This window comes from Dermacentor andersoni, chromosome 3, assembly GCF_023375885.2.
Source record: "Dermacentor andersoni chromosome 3, qqDerAnde1_hic_scaffold, whole genome shotgun sequence".
In the NCBI taxonomy this organism is placed as follows: Eukaryota; Metazoa; Arthropoda; class Arachnida; order Ixodida; family Ixodidae; genus Dermacentor; species Dermacentor andersoni.
In genome coordinates this window covers 151,457,598-151,477,865 of record NC_092816.1, presented here as the reverse complement: position 1 = coordinate 151,477,865, position 20,268 = coordinate 151,457,598, and the positions used below count along the sequence as shown (strand labels likewise).

Below are 20,268 nucleotides of genomic sequence, written 5' to 3'. Positions count from 1 at the left end.
ATATTCATTTGTGCTGCACAAACTCAGTTTCGAGCACATATGTTAACAGAAGCCAGTGGTTGGAATTGGAACTTTTTTTCCTCTTTTCATGATAAGAAACACTTGTTAAAAGAAGTTTTAGGTTAGGCTTTCTTTTCCCTGCACTTACGTGTACTCCCTTTCAATAAAGGTGCCGGTGCACAGGGAGCAGCAACAAGTCGTGAACAACACAAGTGACGACACCAGAGACCTGGTGCCTGACATGACACACAGCCTGCTTTCAGGTCAGTACAACTGCTTGGGAATTTCACGCTAACAGTGTTGGGCATTTGGTGGTGGGTCTGTTGATGGCGCTACGCTTGCCTCTCTACAGAGTTAAGCTGAGCAGGAGTGATAAGGAAAGGAAGTGCATGCACAGTCGCCAACCAATAATTTGGACTCGATGGGGACTGCCAAAGAAGTCTGAAATATTGGATGTGTCAGAAAATAAGTGACTTTGTCCCACAAATGACAAAAAAAAAGTAATAACAATAAAAATAAAAGCTTGTCAACAAACATGTGCTTGCATGTATGTTTGCCTGGGACGTGTTCAGTCCGTATTTTAACCATTGTCATGCTGTTGCTGCGAATAGACGAAAGTCTATCCGTGTGAGGGTGAGCTGAGGAGCATAGTGGCTTGATGTGTGCAATCCTGCGTGCCCAATGTTGGAGGTGACGTCATTGGGCACGCTATAGGATGGGAGCCGTAAGAGAGCGCATGGTAATGCAGTCAAGTGTGTGTTAGGAGGGAGGGCTAGTGAGCGCATGGTAACGTGATCTAGTGATGCATCAAACCTTTGCCTTTTGCTCCGGTTTGTCCAACAAGCAGTCCATAGCAGTGAGAAATATTGTTTGGAGTAACTGTTGCATGGCTTTTTGATTTTGAATTTGCCGTATTTCTTTATTCAAATACATAGGACATTGCTGGGACCAACAGAGCAGTTCTAAACACCTGTCAATTCAAACTAAGACATTCTGAATTATTGGGATTTCACTATATGGCATAGAAACTAACAAAAGTAGAGTTTTGAAGCAGTACTTTATCAGTTAAAACTTATTCAGTGTTTTTCGATGTCCCTTTAACACTTCCCTGCCTGCGGGAAGAGCAGCAGTTTTTGGGTCGTCCAGTAAAGCTAAAGCTTTGATTTAGTGAAGTTGGTAAATTGGCAATCTGCTTCATTATATTCAAATTTCTTTATATTGCAATGCGATATTGTATGCAGATAAGTACATTCGCCAATGAATTTTTATTAGACGAAAGGGGCCACATAATTATCTGGATTATCGGGCTATTGGAAAAGGCAAATGATAATGAGATAAAAATTCACCCACGATTACAATACTTTCCAATGCGAAATTTGAGTGCAGCTCTATACGTGTTTTCATTATGTGATAAATTGACTGATGCAGACAATCTGTCTCATGTGGCACGTTGCAAGGAGATCGAAAAGGGGCGTGACTGCCTTGCTAATTTGGAGATAGCGAGAGGCAGCACTTGGGTGACGCGTGGGTGCTATTCACAGCAACCGCCGCCGCAAACAGATCTCTGCTCACGCAGTGCTTGGTTTCCATATATGGTATCGGTCGGCATGCTCGCTGCATGCCATCAGTGAACAGATAATGGCACGCTACTCTGGCGCCGTCTCGTAGCGGTTGTCGCTGCGGAGCCCATCTTGCGCGTCACTATGCTTTTCTTTTCATGTTTTCTCCATGCCCTCCTACGCCTTGCGCCTCATGATCCTGCTGCACCCCCCTCTACTTGCCTCCTCACGCTCTCTTTGCTATCACCATCTTTCATCCTTCGCTGTGCTCGTTTGCTCGGTTACGCCAAGGGAGGACACTGAGGGCCGACGCTGATGCAAAACGCAGGAACGGGCGCTGAAGAGCTGCACTCTAAAAATAATTTTGTTGTATTTGAGAGTCCGGGTAGAAAGTATTTATTGATGCTGTGTTGTTGATATCTTCACATCGACTTCACATCTTCACTCTGAGCTTCCCAGCTGCTAGAGTTGCTCGCATTGGGATGTCGCTATCATGAAAAGCGCCGGTGGCATGGGCCTCCGAAACTCAAGATTATGTAACCGCCAGCACTAAACACGTGGGAAGACCGCACAAGATGCTACGCCATCTTGGCTGGCCCAACCTTCGCACACGTAGCATATGGCCTCTATAGCATGCAGTCTGACACCACAGCGCCGCTAAAAAAGGAGACTCGCCAACTTGCCCCTCTCCCTCCCCCTCCCCTGCTCTTGAACGTGCACTCGCTTCCTACATTTCATCTTGCTTGCACGTGAAGACTGCCTTTATCAAGCCGACATCCTTTTTGGCTCATGCTCACGCGCTTTCACTTGCACCCAAAGCATATGGCGTAAGGCGCAACAGGATGTTATCACACTTGCAACTGATACAGAACATGATGCTGCTTCACTCAATCGCTCTCGGCGGCGCGGCACGTGATTAGAGGGATGCATTCACAAGCAGCTGCATGTAGTTTGATCATTTGAACATTTATTGTCTCAATAGTCCTTCATGACAGCAATGATGTTACTGAAATCTTGTATGAACACACTTTGTTATATTGAGGTCAAAGATATATGGTGTTCTATGGACTAGAAGTTGTAAAAATGTGAATGCACTTAAACTTCAATGTAACGAACTTGACAAAATTGGCAATTTGCGTCGTTATATGGAAATTTCCTTCTATTGAAATTCGACCTTTCATGCAAATACGTACAGTCGCCGATCGATTTTCCTTACACGGAAAAGGGCCGCAGAATTTTCCTAATTTCCGGGCAATCAAAAAAGGCAAATTGGTATGAGAAAACAATTCATTTTGATAAATGCTTCAGCTGCCTCTTGCTCTAATGGGTCACCGAAACTCGGTATTACGCAACCTCCAATACTAAACACGCAGTAAGACAGCTTACATGGAGCCACGCGGTCTCGGCACGCCGTCTCTTTGCAGACACGACAGATTACCTCTAAAGCAGGGTGCGCGGCTGCATGTGCATTTACTGCACTTACATCCATGTGCAGCCACGTCCGAGACATGCGCCAGCTTACCCCCACTCCGCTCTCCCCACCTCCTCGTGCACACTTGATCACGTTACTGCGAGCTCGCTCTCCTCCCCCTCTTTCCCTTTGCTCACGGGGGAAGGCGGCACTCCTGAAGCCACCATCTTTCTTGTCTCACCCTCGCACATTTTTCCTCCTATCTGAAGCATACTGTGCGCGGGGTGCAATAGAATCTTATCACACTTGGAATGTGATGCTGCTTCACTTCGGTGGTCGCTGTTTTCCCGTTGCATGATTTAAGAGGAGCGTTTGCAAGCAGCTGCTTATTCAATCATTTGACCACCTACGTTCATGTATTGTCTAGGCATTCCTTTGCGGAGGCAGTGAAATTTCGTTATATTGAAATCACATACAAACTTCGTTATATTGATTCGTTATATATATTGATTTAAGTTATGTAAGAAAATTTTCCAACCCTACTGACGAGGCCTGAACTTGATGCCAAGATCGACTCCTAGCCGTCTCTTTGCATGAAACTGTGGCAGCCTGCGCAGTTGCTGGCAAATGAACCTGACTGAAAGATGTGGACCTTTTAATTTCCGAATTCCGGAAGAAAGTATCAAATTTTGCAAATTTTTTGGTGTAGTCGTAATATTTTCAATGTCATTTAGATCCTGAAAATATATTACTTGATTCTTAAAACTTTGTTACTTGTTATCTTCTAAAACCCCTCAATGATTAATAGTAGCGGCACCTTGCTGCCCTCCCCCACTTTGCACTCTCGCGCAATCTCACCCCTTGATGCAGCCTAGCAGACGACACTACGCGTTAATGTGAGTTGGATGACAGTGTTTTAGGTTGGCATTCTTGTTTTAGCTCCTCGTTATTTCCTGATGCATTGAAATTACGTTCGAGAGCCTTATTTCAATTCTGCGAGGAAGAAAAAGCAGTACGAACGAAATGATAAGGCAAAAAATGTAAAAGAATGTATGCTTTGGAGTCAAGACAGGGATAATGTAGGCGCACACGTTTGCGTCTCAGTACAGGTTTGTGCTGAGTGCAGTTTGTGAATTGTAAGTAGCTGTGAAGCATGGCTGCCTCAAAGTGTTCATCATAAATAGAACCTACAAATCTGTTTTGAGTGCCGCCGACTGTAACTGCTCAGTTGTACAGCTATGTCTTTAAGGCGAAGAGAAGCGGTGACTGAAGCCACAGCAGCCATTCAAGTGTGATGGCTCTGCCTAGAGCCTTACAGTAAATTATAAAATTACTTACATTGGCATTGAATGTGCACTCTGGTTGATAACCGTAAAGCAGCATGCTGGGTATATTGTCTGGCTCCAACTTCTTTTTGCCGAAATCACGCATAATCAAAGGTTCAAAAGATTCATGATTGCCTGCAGGGTTCTCAAACAATTCTCCATTAGTCTAAACTGATTTATTGTTTCCCTTTAGTGTCCCTTTAAGCACACCCCCAAATATCATTTGGCCTAACCCCAAATTTCAGTTGGTCGACTCCCACATTCAAGTTAGGCTGCCCCTTCAAGTTGGCCCAACCCTATTCTTGCTTCCCCATACATATTCTATGGAGCCCTATGTATTCTATGGGTGTTCCCTCTGATCATTTTCATTTTTGTTGTTTCAATTGTTCCTTATCGCTTATAAAGCTACCAATCGTCAACATTTACACTATTATAACGATTGAATGTCTTTGCAAATTGCGCATTTTTGTGCAAATGCAAAACATTAAACTTGTTATGTGACGGACAAATTTCCTGTGGTATTCGCCAAGGAATGCTTATGCATTAAAGAGCTGCTCAAGGTAGAAATACTGCATTGACAAGGTACACAACTGTAGGGCATCCGTGGTAACATTGCACGGTGTGAAATGTTGGGATTAAACACCTTTGATACACTGTGTTCTTTAGAAACCTCCTACTTACAAAGCCGTGCGGATGGCGGCCTATTGCAGTTTGCGCAATCGATCCATTGCATCCATATATTTCTTCGCTCCACATCATGCTTGCCGGACGGCAGCGTAAAAAGCTTTTTTTTCTTACACTGAAGTGATTACGGCAAGTGTAGGTGCAGAAACTCATGACAAACAGTAGAAATAGCGCCACGAAGTTGGCTGTTCCTAACGATGTACTCACAATGGAAGCTACCATCGCCATACACTACGTACACTATGGCGCTTATTCATTCATTGCATCGAAAATGGTGCTGGAGAGACTTCTGAAAGCACGTGCTTTCTTCTCGGATGAAAACAACTAAATGGAAAAGCGCGCTGTCACGTGACTGCAGTAGCCCATTCGGAAAGAGGAGATGGGCGGAGGAGGGTGTGGGTAAGGGAGAAAGGCTGTGACGCGCAAGACCCGCGGCAAGCCAGCCCAAGACCCATGACGAGGAGCCGCGGTTCTCGGAGGCCAGGCGCGGGATCGACGGTAGTTGACTGAGCGACGAACAGGTGGCGTGAGTGCGGGGAGGACAGCCGCGCGAGCGTGCGGGAGGAGAGTGGAAAAAAGGGAAAAACTCGGAGTGGGGTTGTGTGGTGCGGAAGGTTGGCGTGCCGGAAAATAAAGCGGTAGTTCGGGACCACGTGTGGCGTGTCGTCGATCGTGACAAGTGGGGGCTCGTCCGGGATCTACGTGAACATGGAGACAGTGGACGTTCCCGAACAATTGGTACAGCATCTGCTGGGGCAGACGAGCGGATCTACCATGGAACGCGAGCAAATCGCGGCAGCTGTCAGACAAAGACTGATGGCGGCCGAGGCAGTGCCTATGGGTTCTACGACAACGGCGGCGGCGGTTCAACCGGTGAGCGACTGCGCTCCGCGCTCCACAGGAGGTCAGCCAGGTCAGCCTCCAAGGTTTAAGGGGTTCAACGACCATCAGTCCCCCGAGGAATTTTTGGACCGGCTTGAAACGTTTTGTTTGGTCAGCGGTGTCGCAGCTGACAAGAGGCTTACGCACATTGTGCCTGCTGCGCTGGAAGGTAGCGCGAAGTTGTGGTGGCGATTCGTGAACTCGTTTGCGTCGTGGGAGGAGTTCACTGCGGCGTTTATTGCGGAATTCTCCTCCATTGACGCGAAGCGCCGCTTGAAACAAGAGCTGGAGCACCGGACGCAACATCCCCAAGAAAATTTAAAGGAATTTATTTATACCATCGCGGCCTACTACGACCGGATTGGCGGCGAAGTGCCCGAGTCGGAAAAGGTTGACCGCGTGCTGCGGCAGATGCACCCGCAACTCCAGGATCTGGTGGAGGGAAGACAGTTCGGCAGTCTCGCGGAGTTGGCGAAGGCCGCTGACGGTCTCATGGAGCGTTTCTGGAGGCGCATGCAGTACAAGCCACCACCACCCCCGACTGACCAAGTCGCGAGAGACTTGGCCTTCCAATCGACTATAAACGTGGCCGGCGTGCCGGGAACACAACCCGGAGGGTTGATCACAGCGGCTGCCGCGCCGTTCCAGTATCCGCCGGCGGCATCCCCCTGGCCGTTGCACCCCGCGGCGATACAGCCCTCCTACCACCGAGACCAATTGCACGGATTGGCCGCATTCGCCACAAGGACGCCACATCTCTCAACGCCGTCACAGCACCAAAGGTACCAGCCGCGTGACCAAAGAGAATTCAACTGCCATCGCTGCGGAGGCGTCGGTCACATGGCCCGCGAGTGCCCTACAGGTCGGCGTGGCGGCCCACCCCGCTGCTACCAATGCAACGGGATCGGACATATCCGCTCTCAGTGTACGGGAAACGGGGGACGGTAGGTGCTGCACCGGCAAGCACCTACGAGACTGCGCTGCAAGTAGCGGCCTTGGCCAGCAACAAGGAGCCTCTCCTGGAAGTGCAGATCGGGAGGACGACGTTCCAGGCCCTACTGGACACAGGCTCGAGTGTGAGCTTGCTTGGATTGCCGGCGGCAAGGGTAGCGGTCGAGGCGGGCGCCAAACCCAAGACACAGGAACAAGCACTCCGCCTGGCAACAGGTTGGTCTCAGTCGACGACTTCCCTCAAGTGCAAAATAAAGTGGGCCACAAGCAGCCGCAATCAACGCTTCCTGTGTGTGCCAGACTTGTGTCGGGACATTGTGCTGGGCAGAGATTTTTTAACAGCAACAGGCATCTCTTTACATGTATCGCTGGGTGGGTGGACGATTGGAACCGATCCACAGTGCATGGTGCCATTTGCTAAGCGTGAAAAGGACCCAGCGACAGCACTTGCAATAGAAGATGGAGAGTCGTACCACTTGCACAGCCTCTTTGAAGAAGTGCTTGTAGTTCCAGGCATAGAGAACATGCATCAGGCTGGCACCAGGGAACTACACCCAAGCATGAGTAAAGTTCTCGATGACTTTAACCATCTGTTTACTACAGTTGCGGGATGTACCACCCTGGCTCAGCACCTCATTGACACGGGGGACAGTGCGCCCGTGAGATGCAAGCTACGTCCAGTGAATGCGAAGAAGCAGAAGATCATTGAGGGCTGTGTGGATGACCTCCTACAACAGGGCCTTATAAGACGAAGCACCAGCCCATGGACTAGCGCCCCAGTGCTCGTTGCAAAGAAGTCTGGAGGCTACCGGCTCGCTGTGGACTACCGTCCGTTAAATGCACGCACCCGAGTACCTGCCTACCCAATGCCTCGAACTGACTGGCTGCTAGCGCAGTTGGGCCGAGCAATGTGGTTTTCCAGCTTTGATCTCTCCCAAGGGTTTTTCCAAATTCCTGTTTGCAAGGCTGACGTAGCTAAAACGGCCTTCATTTGCCATCAAGGTACATTTGAATTTACGAGGATGCCCTTCGGGGTGGCAGGTGGTCCAGCAACTTTTCAAACCCTAATGGACCGGGTGCTGCAGGGAATCAATCACCACTTTGCTATGGCATTTTTAGATGATGTCCTTGTATACTCAGAGACACTGGAGAAACATGTTGAACATGTAAGGGAAGTGCTACAACGCATTGAGGGTGCTGGCCTTACGATTAATCCAGATAAAGTACAGGTCTGCCGTCAGTCCCTCAAGTTTTTAGGTCACATCATCTCCCCTGGGCAGTGCAGACCAGATGAGGACAAGGTGCGTGCAGTGTTGGATTACCCTAGACCCAGTACAGTTAAGCAGCTGCAAGCCTTCCTGGGACTTGCCGGCTACTATAGAAGCTTCATCCCTCACTTTTCACTGACGGCACATTCACTGACCAACCTTTTGAAGAAGAACGAGCCATGGCAGTGGGAGGAGTGCCAAGAACAGGCTTTCACTGCACTCAAGCAGGCCTTAGCTCAGGATGCTGTTATAAGCCTCCCAGATCTAAATCGACCCTTTGTGGTGGAGACAGATGCAAGTGGCATTGGCATTGCAGCTGTGCTGCTGCAGGCTGGCCCTGATGGTCTGCAGCCTGTTTCCTTCATTAGCAGAGTCCTTACAGCAGCCGAGAGCCATTATACTGTCCAGGAGTGGGAATGCCTGGCAGTAGTCTGGGCAGTGGACAAGTTCAGGGCATATCTTGAATTTACGGAGTTTGAAATACACTGTGACCACTCCTCCCTGGCATGGATGTTTCATACCGACCAAGCTTCACCCAGGGTCAAGCGTTGGGTTCTTCGGCTGCAGGGCTTCAACTGCCGAATCAAGCACAGACGAGGGCTGGCAAACATACCCGCTGATGCCTTGAGTAGAGCCCCTCTCCAGTGTGAAGACAACCCAAGTGACAACCTACATGAGACGCTGTTCCCCATTGCTGCTCCAGAACCTGAAGGCAAAATTACATTTGATGAAGTAGCTGTGGCCTCGGAGGTTGACTCTTCGCTGCTGAGTGACACAACACAGCTGGTACAAGAACAGGCTCGTGATGACCGCCTCTTAAAGCTGAAGGCAGTGGTCCAAGGGACTCAGCTCCCAAGTTCGGACCCTGATCATCGCCTCTTTCGTGATCTGGCCGAAACAACGGAACTGCAGCCAAGCGGATTGCTGGTTCAGCAAAGAGGCAACCACAAGGTAGCGTGGTTACCTAGTCACTTGCGGCAGCTGGCACTGAAGGTGGCCCACGACCATCCCACTGCAGGCCATGCTGGATTTTTCAAAACTCTGAGGCGTGTGGCTGCACGATTCGTCTGGCTGGGCATGCGAGCAGATATATCAAAGTATGTGCAGTGCTGTACTGTCTGTCAGCGCACAAAAGCTCGGCGCAAGAAACCAGAGGGCCTCATGAGCAGTCAGTGGGCAACATCACCCATGGAAGAGCTCAGTGTTGACATTATCGGGCCCTTGCCATCTACACCCCGGGGCCACAAATACTTGCTGGTAGTTATTGACAAATTTACGAAGTTCCCAGAGCTTTTCCCTCTACGAGCAGCAACAAGTGCGAAAATACTGGAGTGCATGGTGCAAGTCTTCTGCCGCCATGGCACACCTGTGGCCATCACCAGTGACAATGGCAAGCCCTTTGTTAGCACACTATGGCGCAACCTCTTGAAACACTGGGGCATCAAAGATCGCCACACAGTGCCTTACCGGCCGGCTGGCCAAATGGTGGAGCGTCACAATGGCACAATTAAGCAGTGTCTACGGGCATACTGCTCCAACCACAAAGACTGGGACCGGCACATACCTGAGATCGCCCTTGCCATGCGTACTGCCGAGAGTGTTGTCACCGGATATACTCCAGCATTGTTGTGTTACGGCCGCGAGTTGCGCACCCCATGGGAACCTCCAAGCGACAAGGAAGACACAGAGCCTCCAAAAGCAGCACACCATGCACTTGCTGCGGAACTCCAGCGGTGCCTTGGAGAGGCCCTCCAGTATGCTCGGTCACATCAGGCAGCTGCTTGGAAGGTGCAGAAATCCTGTTACGACCGTCATCGTCAGGCAACAACCATCAAAGAGGGTGACCTTGTGCTCCTGGATTCCCATACCTTGAGTGATGCGGCCAAGGGCGTTTCGGCGAAATTGGCACCGCGGCGAAGTGGACCTTATTGTGTAATCAAACGATTAGGTGACAATAACTTTGTTTTGAGCGATCCTGCTACAGGACGTCATCGAACTACTGCCCATGCTGATCAGTTGATGCTCTACCATGAGCCATGGCCCCTCCCTACCAGCACAGCTTCACGATTCGAGGGGGGGGAGAGTTGTGACGCGCAAGACCCGCGGCAAGCCAGCCCAAGACCCATGACGAGGAGCCGCGGTTCTCGGAGGCCAGGCGCGGGATCGACGGTAGTTGACTGAGCGACGAACAGGTGGCGTGAGTGCGGGGAGGACAGCGGCGCGAGCGTGCGGGAGGAGAGTGGAAAAAAGGGAAAAACTCGGAGTGGGGTTGTGTGGTGCGGAAGGTTGGCGTGCCGGAAAATAAAGCGGTAGTTCGGGACCACGTGTGGCGTGTCGTCGATCGTGACAAGGCATAAAGCTCGTGCGGCGGTGGAAAAGTTCAAAGGATGGCGCTTCTTTTAAACATTAAGTGGCTCTAGTTATTTTCGGACTTTTACCGCCCTCTGTCATTGAAAATTTAAACCAAAGCCAATTACTGATGGTAGCTCGTCTTTCGCGGGGGTAGCAGCACAGTACCTTGCTGAATGAGCTGAATGGACGCTGTTCTGAAATGTGGTTAACCAAAGTTGCCTTCTGTGTCAGTGCTGCTTCCAAAGCCCCAAAAAACAAATCCATCAAAATTGATAGAAATGTGACGTTTCTGTAAATGAGTGTCATGCGACGCGCTGCCCGTGCGCGACCATGCCCCTTCTCTGAAAGTGCTTTAAAAACATGCATGCTGTAGAAAATGAAATCGGAAAAGTAAAACCAACTAAATACTTTCTAATTGTCCTAATGGATAGTGCTAGCTAGCTGTTTAAGATTGCTTGCAAAGTGGCAAAATATGAATTTGCAACCAACAATAGCGGACTATCAGTGGAAATAGGTACGGGCAGGAAATTGTTAAAGTCGACTGCACAAAGGTCTTCCCTGGCGTTGCAGCTTCCTGAAATGTATTGTTATCCTAAACTGAACCTGCTGCGGTGGCATGGTGGCTAGGCTGTTACTGCTGCTGTGCACGATATCACGAGTTTGGCTGCTGGCTGTAGTGGTCGCATTCCAATGAAGCAGAAGTGCTAAAGGGCTCGTGTATTTAAATTTAGGTACCCCTTTAAAAACCCAAAAGTAGTGAAAACTTCATTGGAGCTCTCTAGTTGGCACGTGCGGCATCATAGCAACCCAAACGGGGAGAGGCTGAAAACCAATGTGAACGATGGTGCGTGGGCAGTAAAAGCGTGTGCATACCGTGTGTGTGCGAGTGACTCCAAACTCGAGATCGTGACACCTGTCACGTGATTGCGCATAGGCAAATGGAAGGGGCCAGTGTACCGCTGCTTGCTCTACGATGATGCCATTGTGTGGCACGTTCTCGTGGGAAGCTTAGTACAGTACTGTTGCATTCGACACTTGGACACCTTTTTCGTACTCAACGTTTTAGGCATATATTCGTTCCACACAGATATTAGTGAAGAACATTACTGGAGCTGACTTTGTTATATCTGATAATTTAGTATATCTGTGTCGCCTATATCCTAGTTTACATGTAAGGGCACACTAAACTCCCTATTGTGTCGGCTCTTGCAGATTCCCATCAGTTGCGGGGCCGTGAGCGCTGCACCAGCAGTGGCAGCAGTGGTGCAGAGGACAACGCAGTTGGTGCGGAAGATTTGGAGATGCCAGTTAGCACTGCTGCCAACAGCGCCGGCAACAACAACAATGGCTGCCGAGAAGGCGCCTCGGGGGCCGACAGCTTCTATTACTTCCAGGCGGCCGATGGCCAGCCCGTGTTTCTGCATGCACTCAATGCTCGGATGCTGGCGCACGAATACGGCGCGCTGGAACTTGCCCCGGTGACATTCACGGCACGCATTGTGGAAATTGAAGGTGCCTCCATTGACAATGTGAGTCCCTTGTTTATTGCAGCAGTAGATTTTTGTTGGTTCTCTTTGGCTTTCGAGGCGTGTCCATCCGTAACTTGCAGCACAAGACTTACTTTGTTTAGTGCAGTGACCACTATGGGTTGCACTATCCAACCAGAAAAGTGGATGAGAATAGAGATTTCTCCTTTTTCCAACTATGATTGGCCTCCCTGCGGTCCCAACTGAATGGAAGCTTCTCTGAAGGATTAGCATTGCACATCATTTTTTCATATTTTTTTTTTTGTGCTTATGAAATCTGTGTTCTCATTTAACGTTTAGCTTTAGATGCCTTGGAGCGTTGATACAGTACAGTCCACTTATGAAGATATCAAGAAGAATGAAAAATCTGATCGTAATAACCGATCTTCGCTTTATCTGGACTGCCTTATAAGAAAGAGAGATAGAAAAAAAAATCAATGGTACCTTTGCAGCTCCCAAACCAAATTTGCCACTCACGCTAAAAATAGACCTGGAAAGTAGGCAGGGAAAAATAAAATTTTTATTTGTACCCCTAAACAGCGTGTAAACCATCAGGTGCCCTGAAATAGTCGAAGTCTGCACTTACTATTGTGGGAATTTCGGGTTCACATTCGTGGCGTGCATAGTGTCCAGCTTCTGCGCGAACACTGGTGGCAATAACTTAGCTCGCTTGAAATCAATGAGCGACTCGATCGGGATCAGTGTCAAACACGGCCATTGTCAATCTCGTCTTCACTGCTGCTGCTCTTGTTGCCTCCGTCGCACAACGCTGTCATCAGTCGCAACAACTATTGCCCTGCTGTTGGATGCCGCTTCGCCGAACAAGGCAGTTCTGTCTGCGCTCGAAAACTCCTCCATCAAAGCACCACTCCTTTCATTGTCGGTATCGACGTGCTCCAAGAGCTCGGTAATCTCGGCGGCTTCCACCGTGTTGGTGTGGCCCCTGGATGCCGCCGCCATGATTGCAGCGCTTTTGTGCGAGCTCGTACTTCTTTGAATGTAGCAAAATTTGCAGCTCCGCCTCAAGCGACACAGCTTTGCGCTTTGTCCGCACCATCCTCTTCTCATGGGCACCATCTTCTTTGGGGCCGATTCCGCGGCGCATTTCTCTGCTCACTGAGAGAGTGTAGAAAGGATGAGTGCCGCTTTCCTTCTTTTTTTCTTTCCCTATCTTCTCTGAATGTGTGGAGCATGATCGAGGGTGAAGGTAACGCAAAGCTGCTGGCGCCATCTTGGGGCGCGTTGCTCCAACACATGGCTTTTGCTCCGTGGCTTTTGCAATTGGCGTGCGGGCAGGACATGCTGCGCTGTAATAGCGGTAGATGCGAACTCGTGTAGGCAAACTTCGCCCCGTCTTATCATTCGTTTAAGGGTCACGCAAATGTCGCTATTATTTTGATCGTTACATCTTATGAATAATATATTATATACAGTATTTACTTGCATAATGATCGCACTCTCGTAATGATTGCACCCCTGAATTTTTGCCGTCAAAATTACTTTTTTCTCTTCCCCATGTAATGATCGCGCCCTAAACTTGCCAGCCGAAAGCTAAAAAAAAAAAGCTTGTCGGCTTTGAATTCTGAGTGTGTGGCGTGCAGTGTCTTCGAGCATTGTTGTGAATAGTTTTTTGACCTCGCGTGGATATCTGGTGCCATTAATGACACGAAGGACATCAGTATCCACATGTGTGCTGCCGAATTGAGCCTGAGCAGTGGCAAAAGTCACTGTGACATGAAATAGATGAACATTAGTGAAGCATCTGTGAAGAAATCAATGCATTATGAAAACAATAGCACTTGCTTTTTTGCTACAAGAATAATCCCGGAGGTTATGCACAGCCAGAAAACTCGAGCTGCAATTGTCAGCCTCCGTGTGAGGGCCACGTCTCGCCGTAGAGCTGAAGCGCATGCCTGGCATGCCACAAAAGGAGACGCACGAAACGATTTCACGTCCGATACGGCGTCTGATGCACTGGAACGGCAACTGGATCCAAAGTGTTTTGCCATGCTGTAGTGCCGTATCGGACGCTGAATCGTGCTGTGTCTCCTACTCTTCAGAGACAGCCGCAGAAAAAAAAAGAAATCACTAGGAATTTTTAGTCTGCTTAAGAAATGCACCCCCAAACATTGTGCACATTTTTCAGGAAAAAAAAGTGCACTCATTATGAAAGCAAGTACGGTATGTCAAGGGGCCTGCAGTTTTTTAATGACATCTGTTTCAATTTTGCTCAAATTTTGCAACAAGATCACATTCGTTGGTTCACACCTTGCAGTAAAACACTTGGCATCCTTGTTAGGTGGATTTGTTTAGAAGAAAAAAAGAAATCGTATGTGCATTTTACAATCGTATAGAAGCAAGCTGCTGCTGGCGCATGGACTGATTTCACTGTCTGTCAAACCGGGTTAGCCAGAGTGCTTTGCTAAGCAATACGGATGTCAAAAACTTTATTTTTGTTGTAGAATTAGAGTTAAGACAAGGAACAGTGAGTACGAAATCCTCATTTGAATTTTTAATACCTTCAAATAATTTTAATAGATTTACAGAATTGCATTTTGCACTGCATGCAGAGGTTCTGGGACACAGACCCAGTTGTGCCTTCTACAACAGGCTCTGTACCAATCGCCCAAACAACGGCAAGCTGTTGAATAAAGATGATTGCTTTGTTGGTTGAAAATGCAGGCCACTGTGCAACTTGCCACGGTGAAGCCGTAATTTCCTCTGTTGTGGGAAGCGTTTAGAATTGGGGCCTGCCTTGTGTCACTGCAGGAGCTTCGTAGGCGGCTCCGATACTTGCGCCACCTGCCACTGACGTGCGAGATCCAGGTGGTGGAAGTGCAACTGGCGCCACCTGTTCTCAAGCAGGTCACCCTGGACCACTTTGCCCGTGCGTGCCCAACCATCTCTCTCTTACTATCTGGTTGTCCCCTGGTTGCACAGTACATTTCACTGGCATACTTTCCAACTACAGTTGAACCTCTATTTAACAAACTTCGATATAACAAAATTCTTGATATAACGAAGTATATAAATTTTCATAACCTCTTGTCCATAGAACACCGTGTAATTAGAACATCCACATAACAAAGTGTGTTTGTATGCGATTTCAATATAATGAAATTTCGCTTCCGCAGCAAAGGAATGCCATGACAACAAATATGAACTTCCGCGGACGCAGATTATCAAATTATTGAATTACAAGCAGTTGCTTGGAAACACACCTCTCATCACCTCTCAAATCGCGGCAGTCCGATTGCAGTGACCCCCGAAGTGAAGCCGCATCATGTTCCGTACAAAGTCCAAGTGCAACGAGATCCTGTCGCGCCTTTCGCACTTCGTGCTTTAGGTGCAAGTGAAAGTCTGTGAGGGTGAGAAACAAAGAGGGTGCCTTCAGGCATGAATGCCACCTCCCCCTGCGAGGAGAGGGAAAGAGGGAGGGGAGTGAGCTTGCAGTAACATGATCAAGTGTGCACGAGGGAGCGGTTATAGTGGAGTGGGGGTACACACACACGCAGCTGCACCTTGCTTTAGAGGTAACCTCTCGTGTGTGCAAGGGTGGGTATGCTGAGATCGCGTGCTATCATGCAAGCTGTCTTACCGCTTGTTTAGTACTGCAGATAGCGTAATCTCGCGAGTTTTGGTGACCTGTTGGAGCAAGACCAGATGAAGCATTTGTTCCCCTCTGCCGGCGCTTTTCCTGATAGCGTCGTCCCAGTGCGGGCGACACCATCAGTCACGGGGGTAGAGTGCCTGCGGAAGCTTGGCTGGCTTTGCTTAATTCGTACTGCCGAGAACATATAGTCACCGTATGTGACATCAAACCGTATCATTCGTTGTCGACTCCCAAATTCATCAATATGAATTGTTTTCTCATTCAAATTTGCTTTTTTCGATTTCCTGATAATTAGCAAAATTTTGCGGCCCCTTTCTGTGTAAGAAAAATCGTTCAGTGACTTATGTATTTACATAAAACGTTGAATTTCAATAAAATGAAATTTCGATATAACAAAGCAAATTGTCGATTTTACTGACTTTGTTATACAGTAGAACCCCGCTGTTACGTTCCTCACTGCTGCGTTTTCCCGGCTGCTATGTCGCTTTCATCCGGTCCCAGCATAGCTTCCATAAGATCCAATGTATAAGGAACCCCGCTGTTACGTAGTAGCTGTGAAAACGTTCCTGCATGATGCGTCGTTACGAACCCGCCTGGGCTAAAGTAGGCAACGTGCTCCAACCGCCATTTTGGCTTTTGACGAGTTTTGACCGGGCTTGGCCGGGCTTGGCTATGGAACTGGCTGCAAAAAGCCGCACGCCAGTTCGAGAGGCCGCCACTAGGTGGCCATTCGTGAAAAATGCTCTCACTATCATCACTGTGATTACGGTCACCGCATGGTTTGTTGGACGGCTCGACTCGCGGAGGAAGAAAACTCGGGAGAGGCCCTGACGCCACTCTTTGCGAAGCTGTAGCTAAAGGGAAGCCGGAAGTTGGCGTTGCTCATGGCGTTGCTCCGCCTATCGGGCCAGCTTTAGAGCTTGCTTGTGATAGTCATAATGACACCTATACTTTAGAGTTTTCGTTTAGTGTCCAGCTTGTGAAATTAAAATACAAATGCAGTCACAAACTGAAGAGCCAGCTTTTCTTTCTGCTTGCTCAATTATTAGAATGTTTCCGCACCACCACCACAGCATCCAGCACCGTTCAATGAAACAGTGAGTGGTAATTGAGCATCACAGGTACCACACATCGTTTTACTTTTTGCTGGTGACTGCTTTGCCAAATGGTCGCTGTTATTGGGCTACTGCTTTCTCACACGGGGCGCTTCCTGTGAGTGCAAGCAGTTGCTCTAGAATCTACGGTGACGTGTGTGTAAATACGAGATCAACTTGAGCCACGAGTTTAGATTCGGTGGCTGTGTTCACTGCCGTTTTGAGCATTTCTTGTCTTTCTGGGCACAGGTTCGCCTAGTAGTTGGTTAGATTCCTAACTGAGCATTTTTGCAAGTGCTTTTTCTGGTTCTACACCGTCGGTACAAAGTGACAATCTAATCCTGGGAACTTCGTGTTTTTGTGCTTGCAACTTTTTGTTGGATGATTCATGATATGCGGATGTATTAGGCTCTGAGTAGTTTATAACAAACGTTGTGTACCATCTCATGCCCTCAGCGGATGTGGAGAAACGCCGCCGTCAGCGATCCCGGAGAGCACGCAATGAGAAGCGTCAAGACAGACTGCGTGCAAAGGAAGAGATGCGTCGGCATGGCTACGGTAAGTGGCTGCTTCTTGGTTCCTAAGCAGTTAATTGCACATACAGTCAAAACAGGAAATCCTGCGACTACTAAATTCCCTCGGCAATGAAATATTTTCGTATCCCCGGTGAACGCCCATAGGATTCAATGCATTTCGTATATCACAACAAGGAAATGTCGCTGTACTACAATCCCGCATCAACGAAACTTGCCACAACATAACCCCGCATATTACCTACTTGCGGAAGGTTAGCAGGCCTCAAAATATGCTCAAATGTGATTGCTTTGCACTAAAGTTGCGTAAAATACCGCCACATTACACTTGCATTGCACGGTTGCCACCATTTTTGTTTCCAAAATTACCAAGCATAGGAAGCTACCGCACTGGAAACATGTCAGGACCGTCATCTTGTTTGTGACTCGCCGTAGTTTGCTTAGTGGCTATGGCGTTGCGCTGCTAAGCACCACGTCGCGGGATGGAATCCCAGCCACGGTGGCTGCATTTCGATGGAGGCAAAATGCGAAAACATCCGTGTACTTAGATTTAAGTGCACGTTAAAGAACCCCAGGTGGTCAAAATTTCCGGAGTGCCTCCACTGCAGCGTGCCTCATAATCAGATTGTGGTTTTGGCATGTAAAACCCCATAATTTAATTAAATTTTAAATATTGTTTGTTGATTGCCCATTTGAAGCGGTAGCATGTTGCCACTGACCTGTGAAAACTGTTTTTCCACACATGGTGCAGTGCGTAATGTGCACCTCGGCAGGAAAAATACAGCAAAAGCGAGGAAGTCCACGTCCCACCGACGTGGAATTGTTTATGACACTTGGGATGGCGGTGATTGCATCGGGCCGTGATTGAGCGATCGTCCAGGAATACACATTGCTCGCTTCAAGAACGCTGGTTTTGGCACCACCCGACAGGCATTACATGCGGATTCGGTGCTGTACGTAAATCTGCGCGAAGGGGCCGTAATCTCAATCGACAGCCTTCGGGTATACGAGACACGATCGCTTTCATGCTTGGCACTGTACATTTTGGCACCTACGGGAGATGGCGTGCGCTGGAAAAATGCTGCTGCATGCCTGGAGCGCTGTTGCTCTGTGTCCGGTACTGAGTTACGGAGAATCTCGCGGAAGTGATCGTATCTTGGATAGCAACCGACCTAGAATACTGCTCCACGGCAGTGGTGCCGCTGCCGATCGATGCAAGCGGCGCACTTTGTACTATCGGCAGTGCGGTCCTATATCCTCGAGCAAGCTTGCCAAAAAGTAGGCTAACAGAATTTTGAGGGTGAAGTTTCGTTCTGGGAGGTGTTGCCTATCTGTGCTGTCTCATTTCGCAACCACAATATTCCCGGAAAAGCGAATTTTTTTTAGTTTCCTGCTGATTTCATTATTGCGAGGTTCAACTATAGTCTGTAGGTGTAAGTATACCTACTTGTGGTGATCAACTTTTTCAAATTAGTGTGTGGTTTCTGTGGAACACGCCGAGATCCTTTGTCAGGGCCTTGGCTGCGACCTTTGTTTCAGTGTGGGCACAGTAGTTGTACAGCCATAATGTGACTACTAAAACGATGTGGAGGACGGGACCTTACTTCTCCAAGGCCCCTAAAATTTAAGTATACCATATGCCTGCAATATTACCAGATCCTAACAAGGCAAGCGTGGCAGACAAATTAACTGAGAAAATGTGGGATACTCTAGACTGGAGCCAGCGTTAACTGAAGAAGAGTCCCAACAAAGACAAGTTCTCATGTTGAAAACATTGGACTCTGAGCAAAAGGTTCTCTTATTGGCATACTGTGAGTTTAAGTGACCAGGACCAGACGTTGCATATAAAGACAATGGTCTTGTTGCTTGGACACTTCGAACTGACACATAGTATTAGTAAGATAGATGCCTGTCATCCGTTTCCTCTATCGGTGGTTTAAAAATCTGCAGTGTTCAAGAAATGTAGTGAGGTCCCGTTAATGGTTTACAAACGTGAAGCAGAGGTTAAGGCAGAAAGCTTGGCTGGTTGGTTTGAGTAGCCTTGACATACGGTCCCAAGGGGAAACAAACATGTAACACGAACATCGCCCGTCCTGTCTCCTTCATGTTGAGTGTTTTCATTTTTTTCCTTTGTAGCACTGGATTGTTGCTTACGCTGTTGTTTGCGCAGGTGGCAGTGCCCGCTACCAGCTGGATAGTGTGCGCCACTTCCCGATGTGCGAGCCAGTTAGTGGGCCATCGCCAGCTGTGCCCTCTTCTCCTCCACCCCTGTACTCACCGTCTGCAGGCTCGGAGGGCTCCATACCAACTGGTGGGTGTGCTACGGGCCGTGTGCACATGGTCTTCATATTGTGAAGACGGTTAGCTCCTTGCATGTGTGAATCTCAACTCTCACTGCATCTATGCTTTTGTTGTGTTTGCCTTACTGAGTGAAAATTTTTCCACGCCCTAAAAGCCCATTGTAGGATTTGGCTCACTTGCTCCCTTTATACAAACTAAGCTTCAATAAAACATCACCATTATCGTTATTTGAATTCCTGAAAGCAGACAGTTGAAGCTTTTGTGCTTGTTACATGCAGTTCTGCCACCTTTATGCAATTCATGAACTCGTGAGGGATTAAAAGTATGAAAGTGGAAAGTCTATGGCGTACTGCCACCAGCGTGTGCCATTGGTGTGATCAAACGGTGCCGCTGTGAATCATCATGCTCAGACCTGGATTCCTGGTTTGTCTTCACGTCGTTGCTTTTCTGACTCGTGACAGTAGCACATTATATTAAAACTCCATCTAACGAAACCCGATTTTACGAAGCTCCCGATCTAAGGAAGAAATTTCCGTTCCCCAGTCAGTACCCATAGGGTTCAGTGTTTTCATCAACCCGAATTAACAAGACTAACTTAACTACCAAACTTCATTTAACGAAGTTTTTTCTGAAATAAATGAGTAAAAAGGTGGTGATTTCTTGCTAATTTTCACACAGATGGGTCTTTTCTCCAGGCGTGCGTTCTAACGCAATCGCCTTAAAACATCTGGGCACCCTAGTCACGGCCCTAGCTTATTTTGACGAAGCT

General features: G+C 48.3%; 1 protein-coding gene across 1 annotated transcript in view; it reads left to right on the top strand.

Moving 5' to 3' along the window:
• Nucleotides 1–20,268, top strand: part of LOC126524628 (E3 ubiquitin-protein ligase RNF10) — a 63,420-nt gene that overhangs the window by 26,595 nt on the left and 16,557 nt on the right. Inside the window, exons 8-12 of the mRNA XM_050172928.3 lie at nucleotides 170–263; nucleotides 11,645–11,961; nucleotides 14,728–14,845; nucleotides 17,122–17,223; nucleotides 19,369–19,509. Of these exons, the coding sequence (XP_050028885.1) occupies nucleotides 170–263; nucleotides 11,645–11,961; nucleotides 14,728–14,845; nucleotides 17,122–17,223; nucleotides 19,369–19,509 (772 nt within the window). The remainder of the gene's footprint in view (nucleotides 1–169; nucleotides 264–11,644; nucleotides 11,962–14,727; nucleotides 14,846–17,121; nucleotides 17,224–19,368; nucleotides 19,510–20,268) is intronic.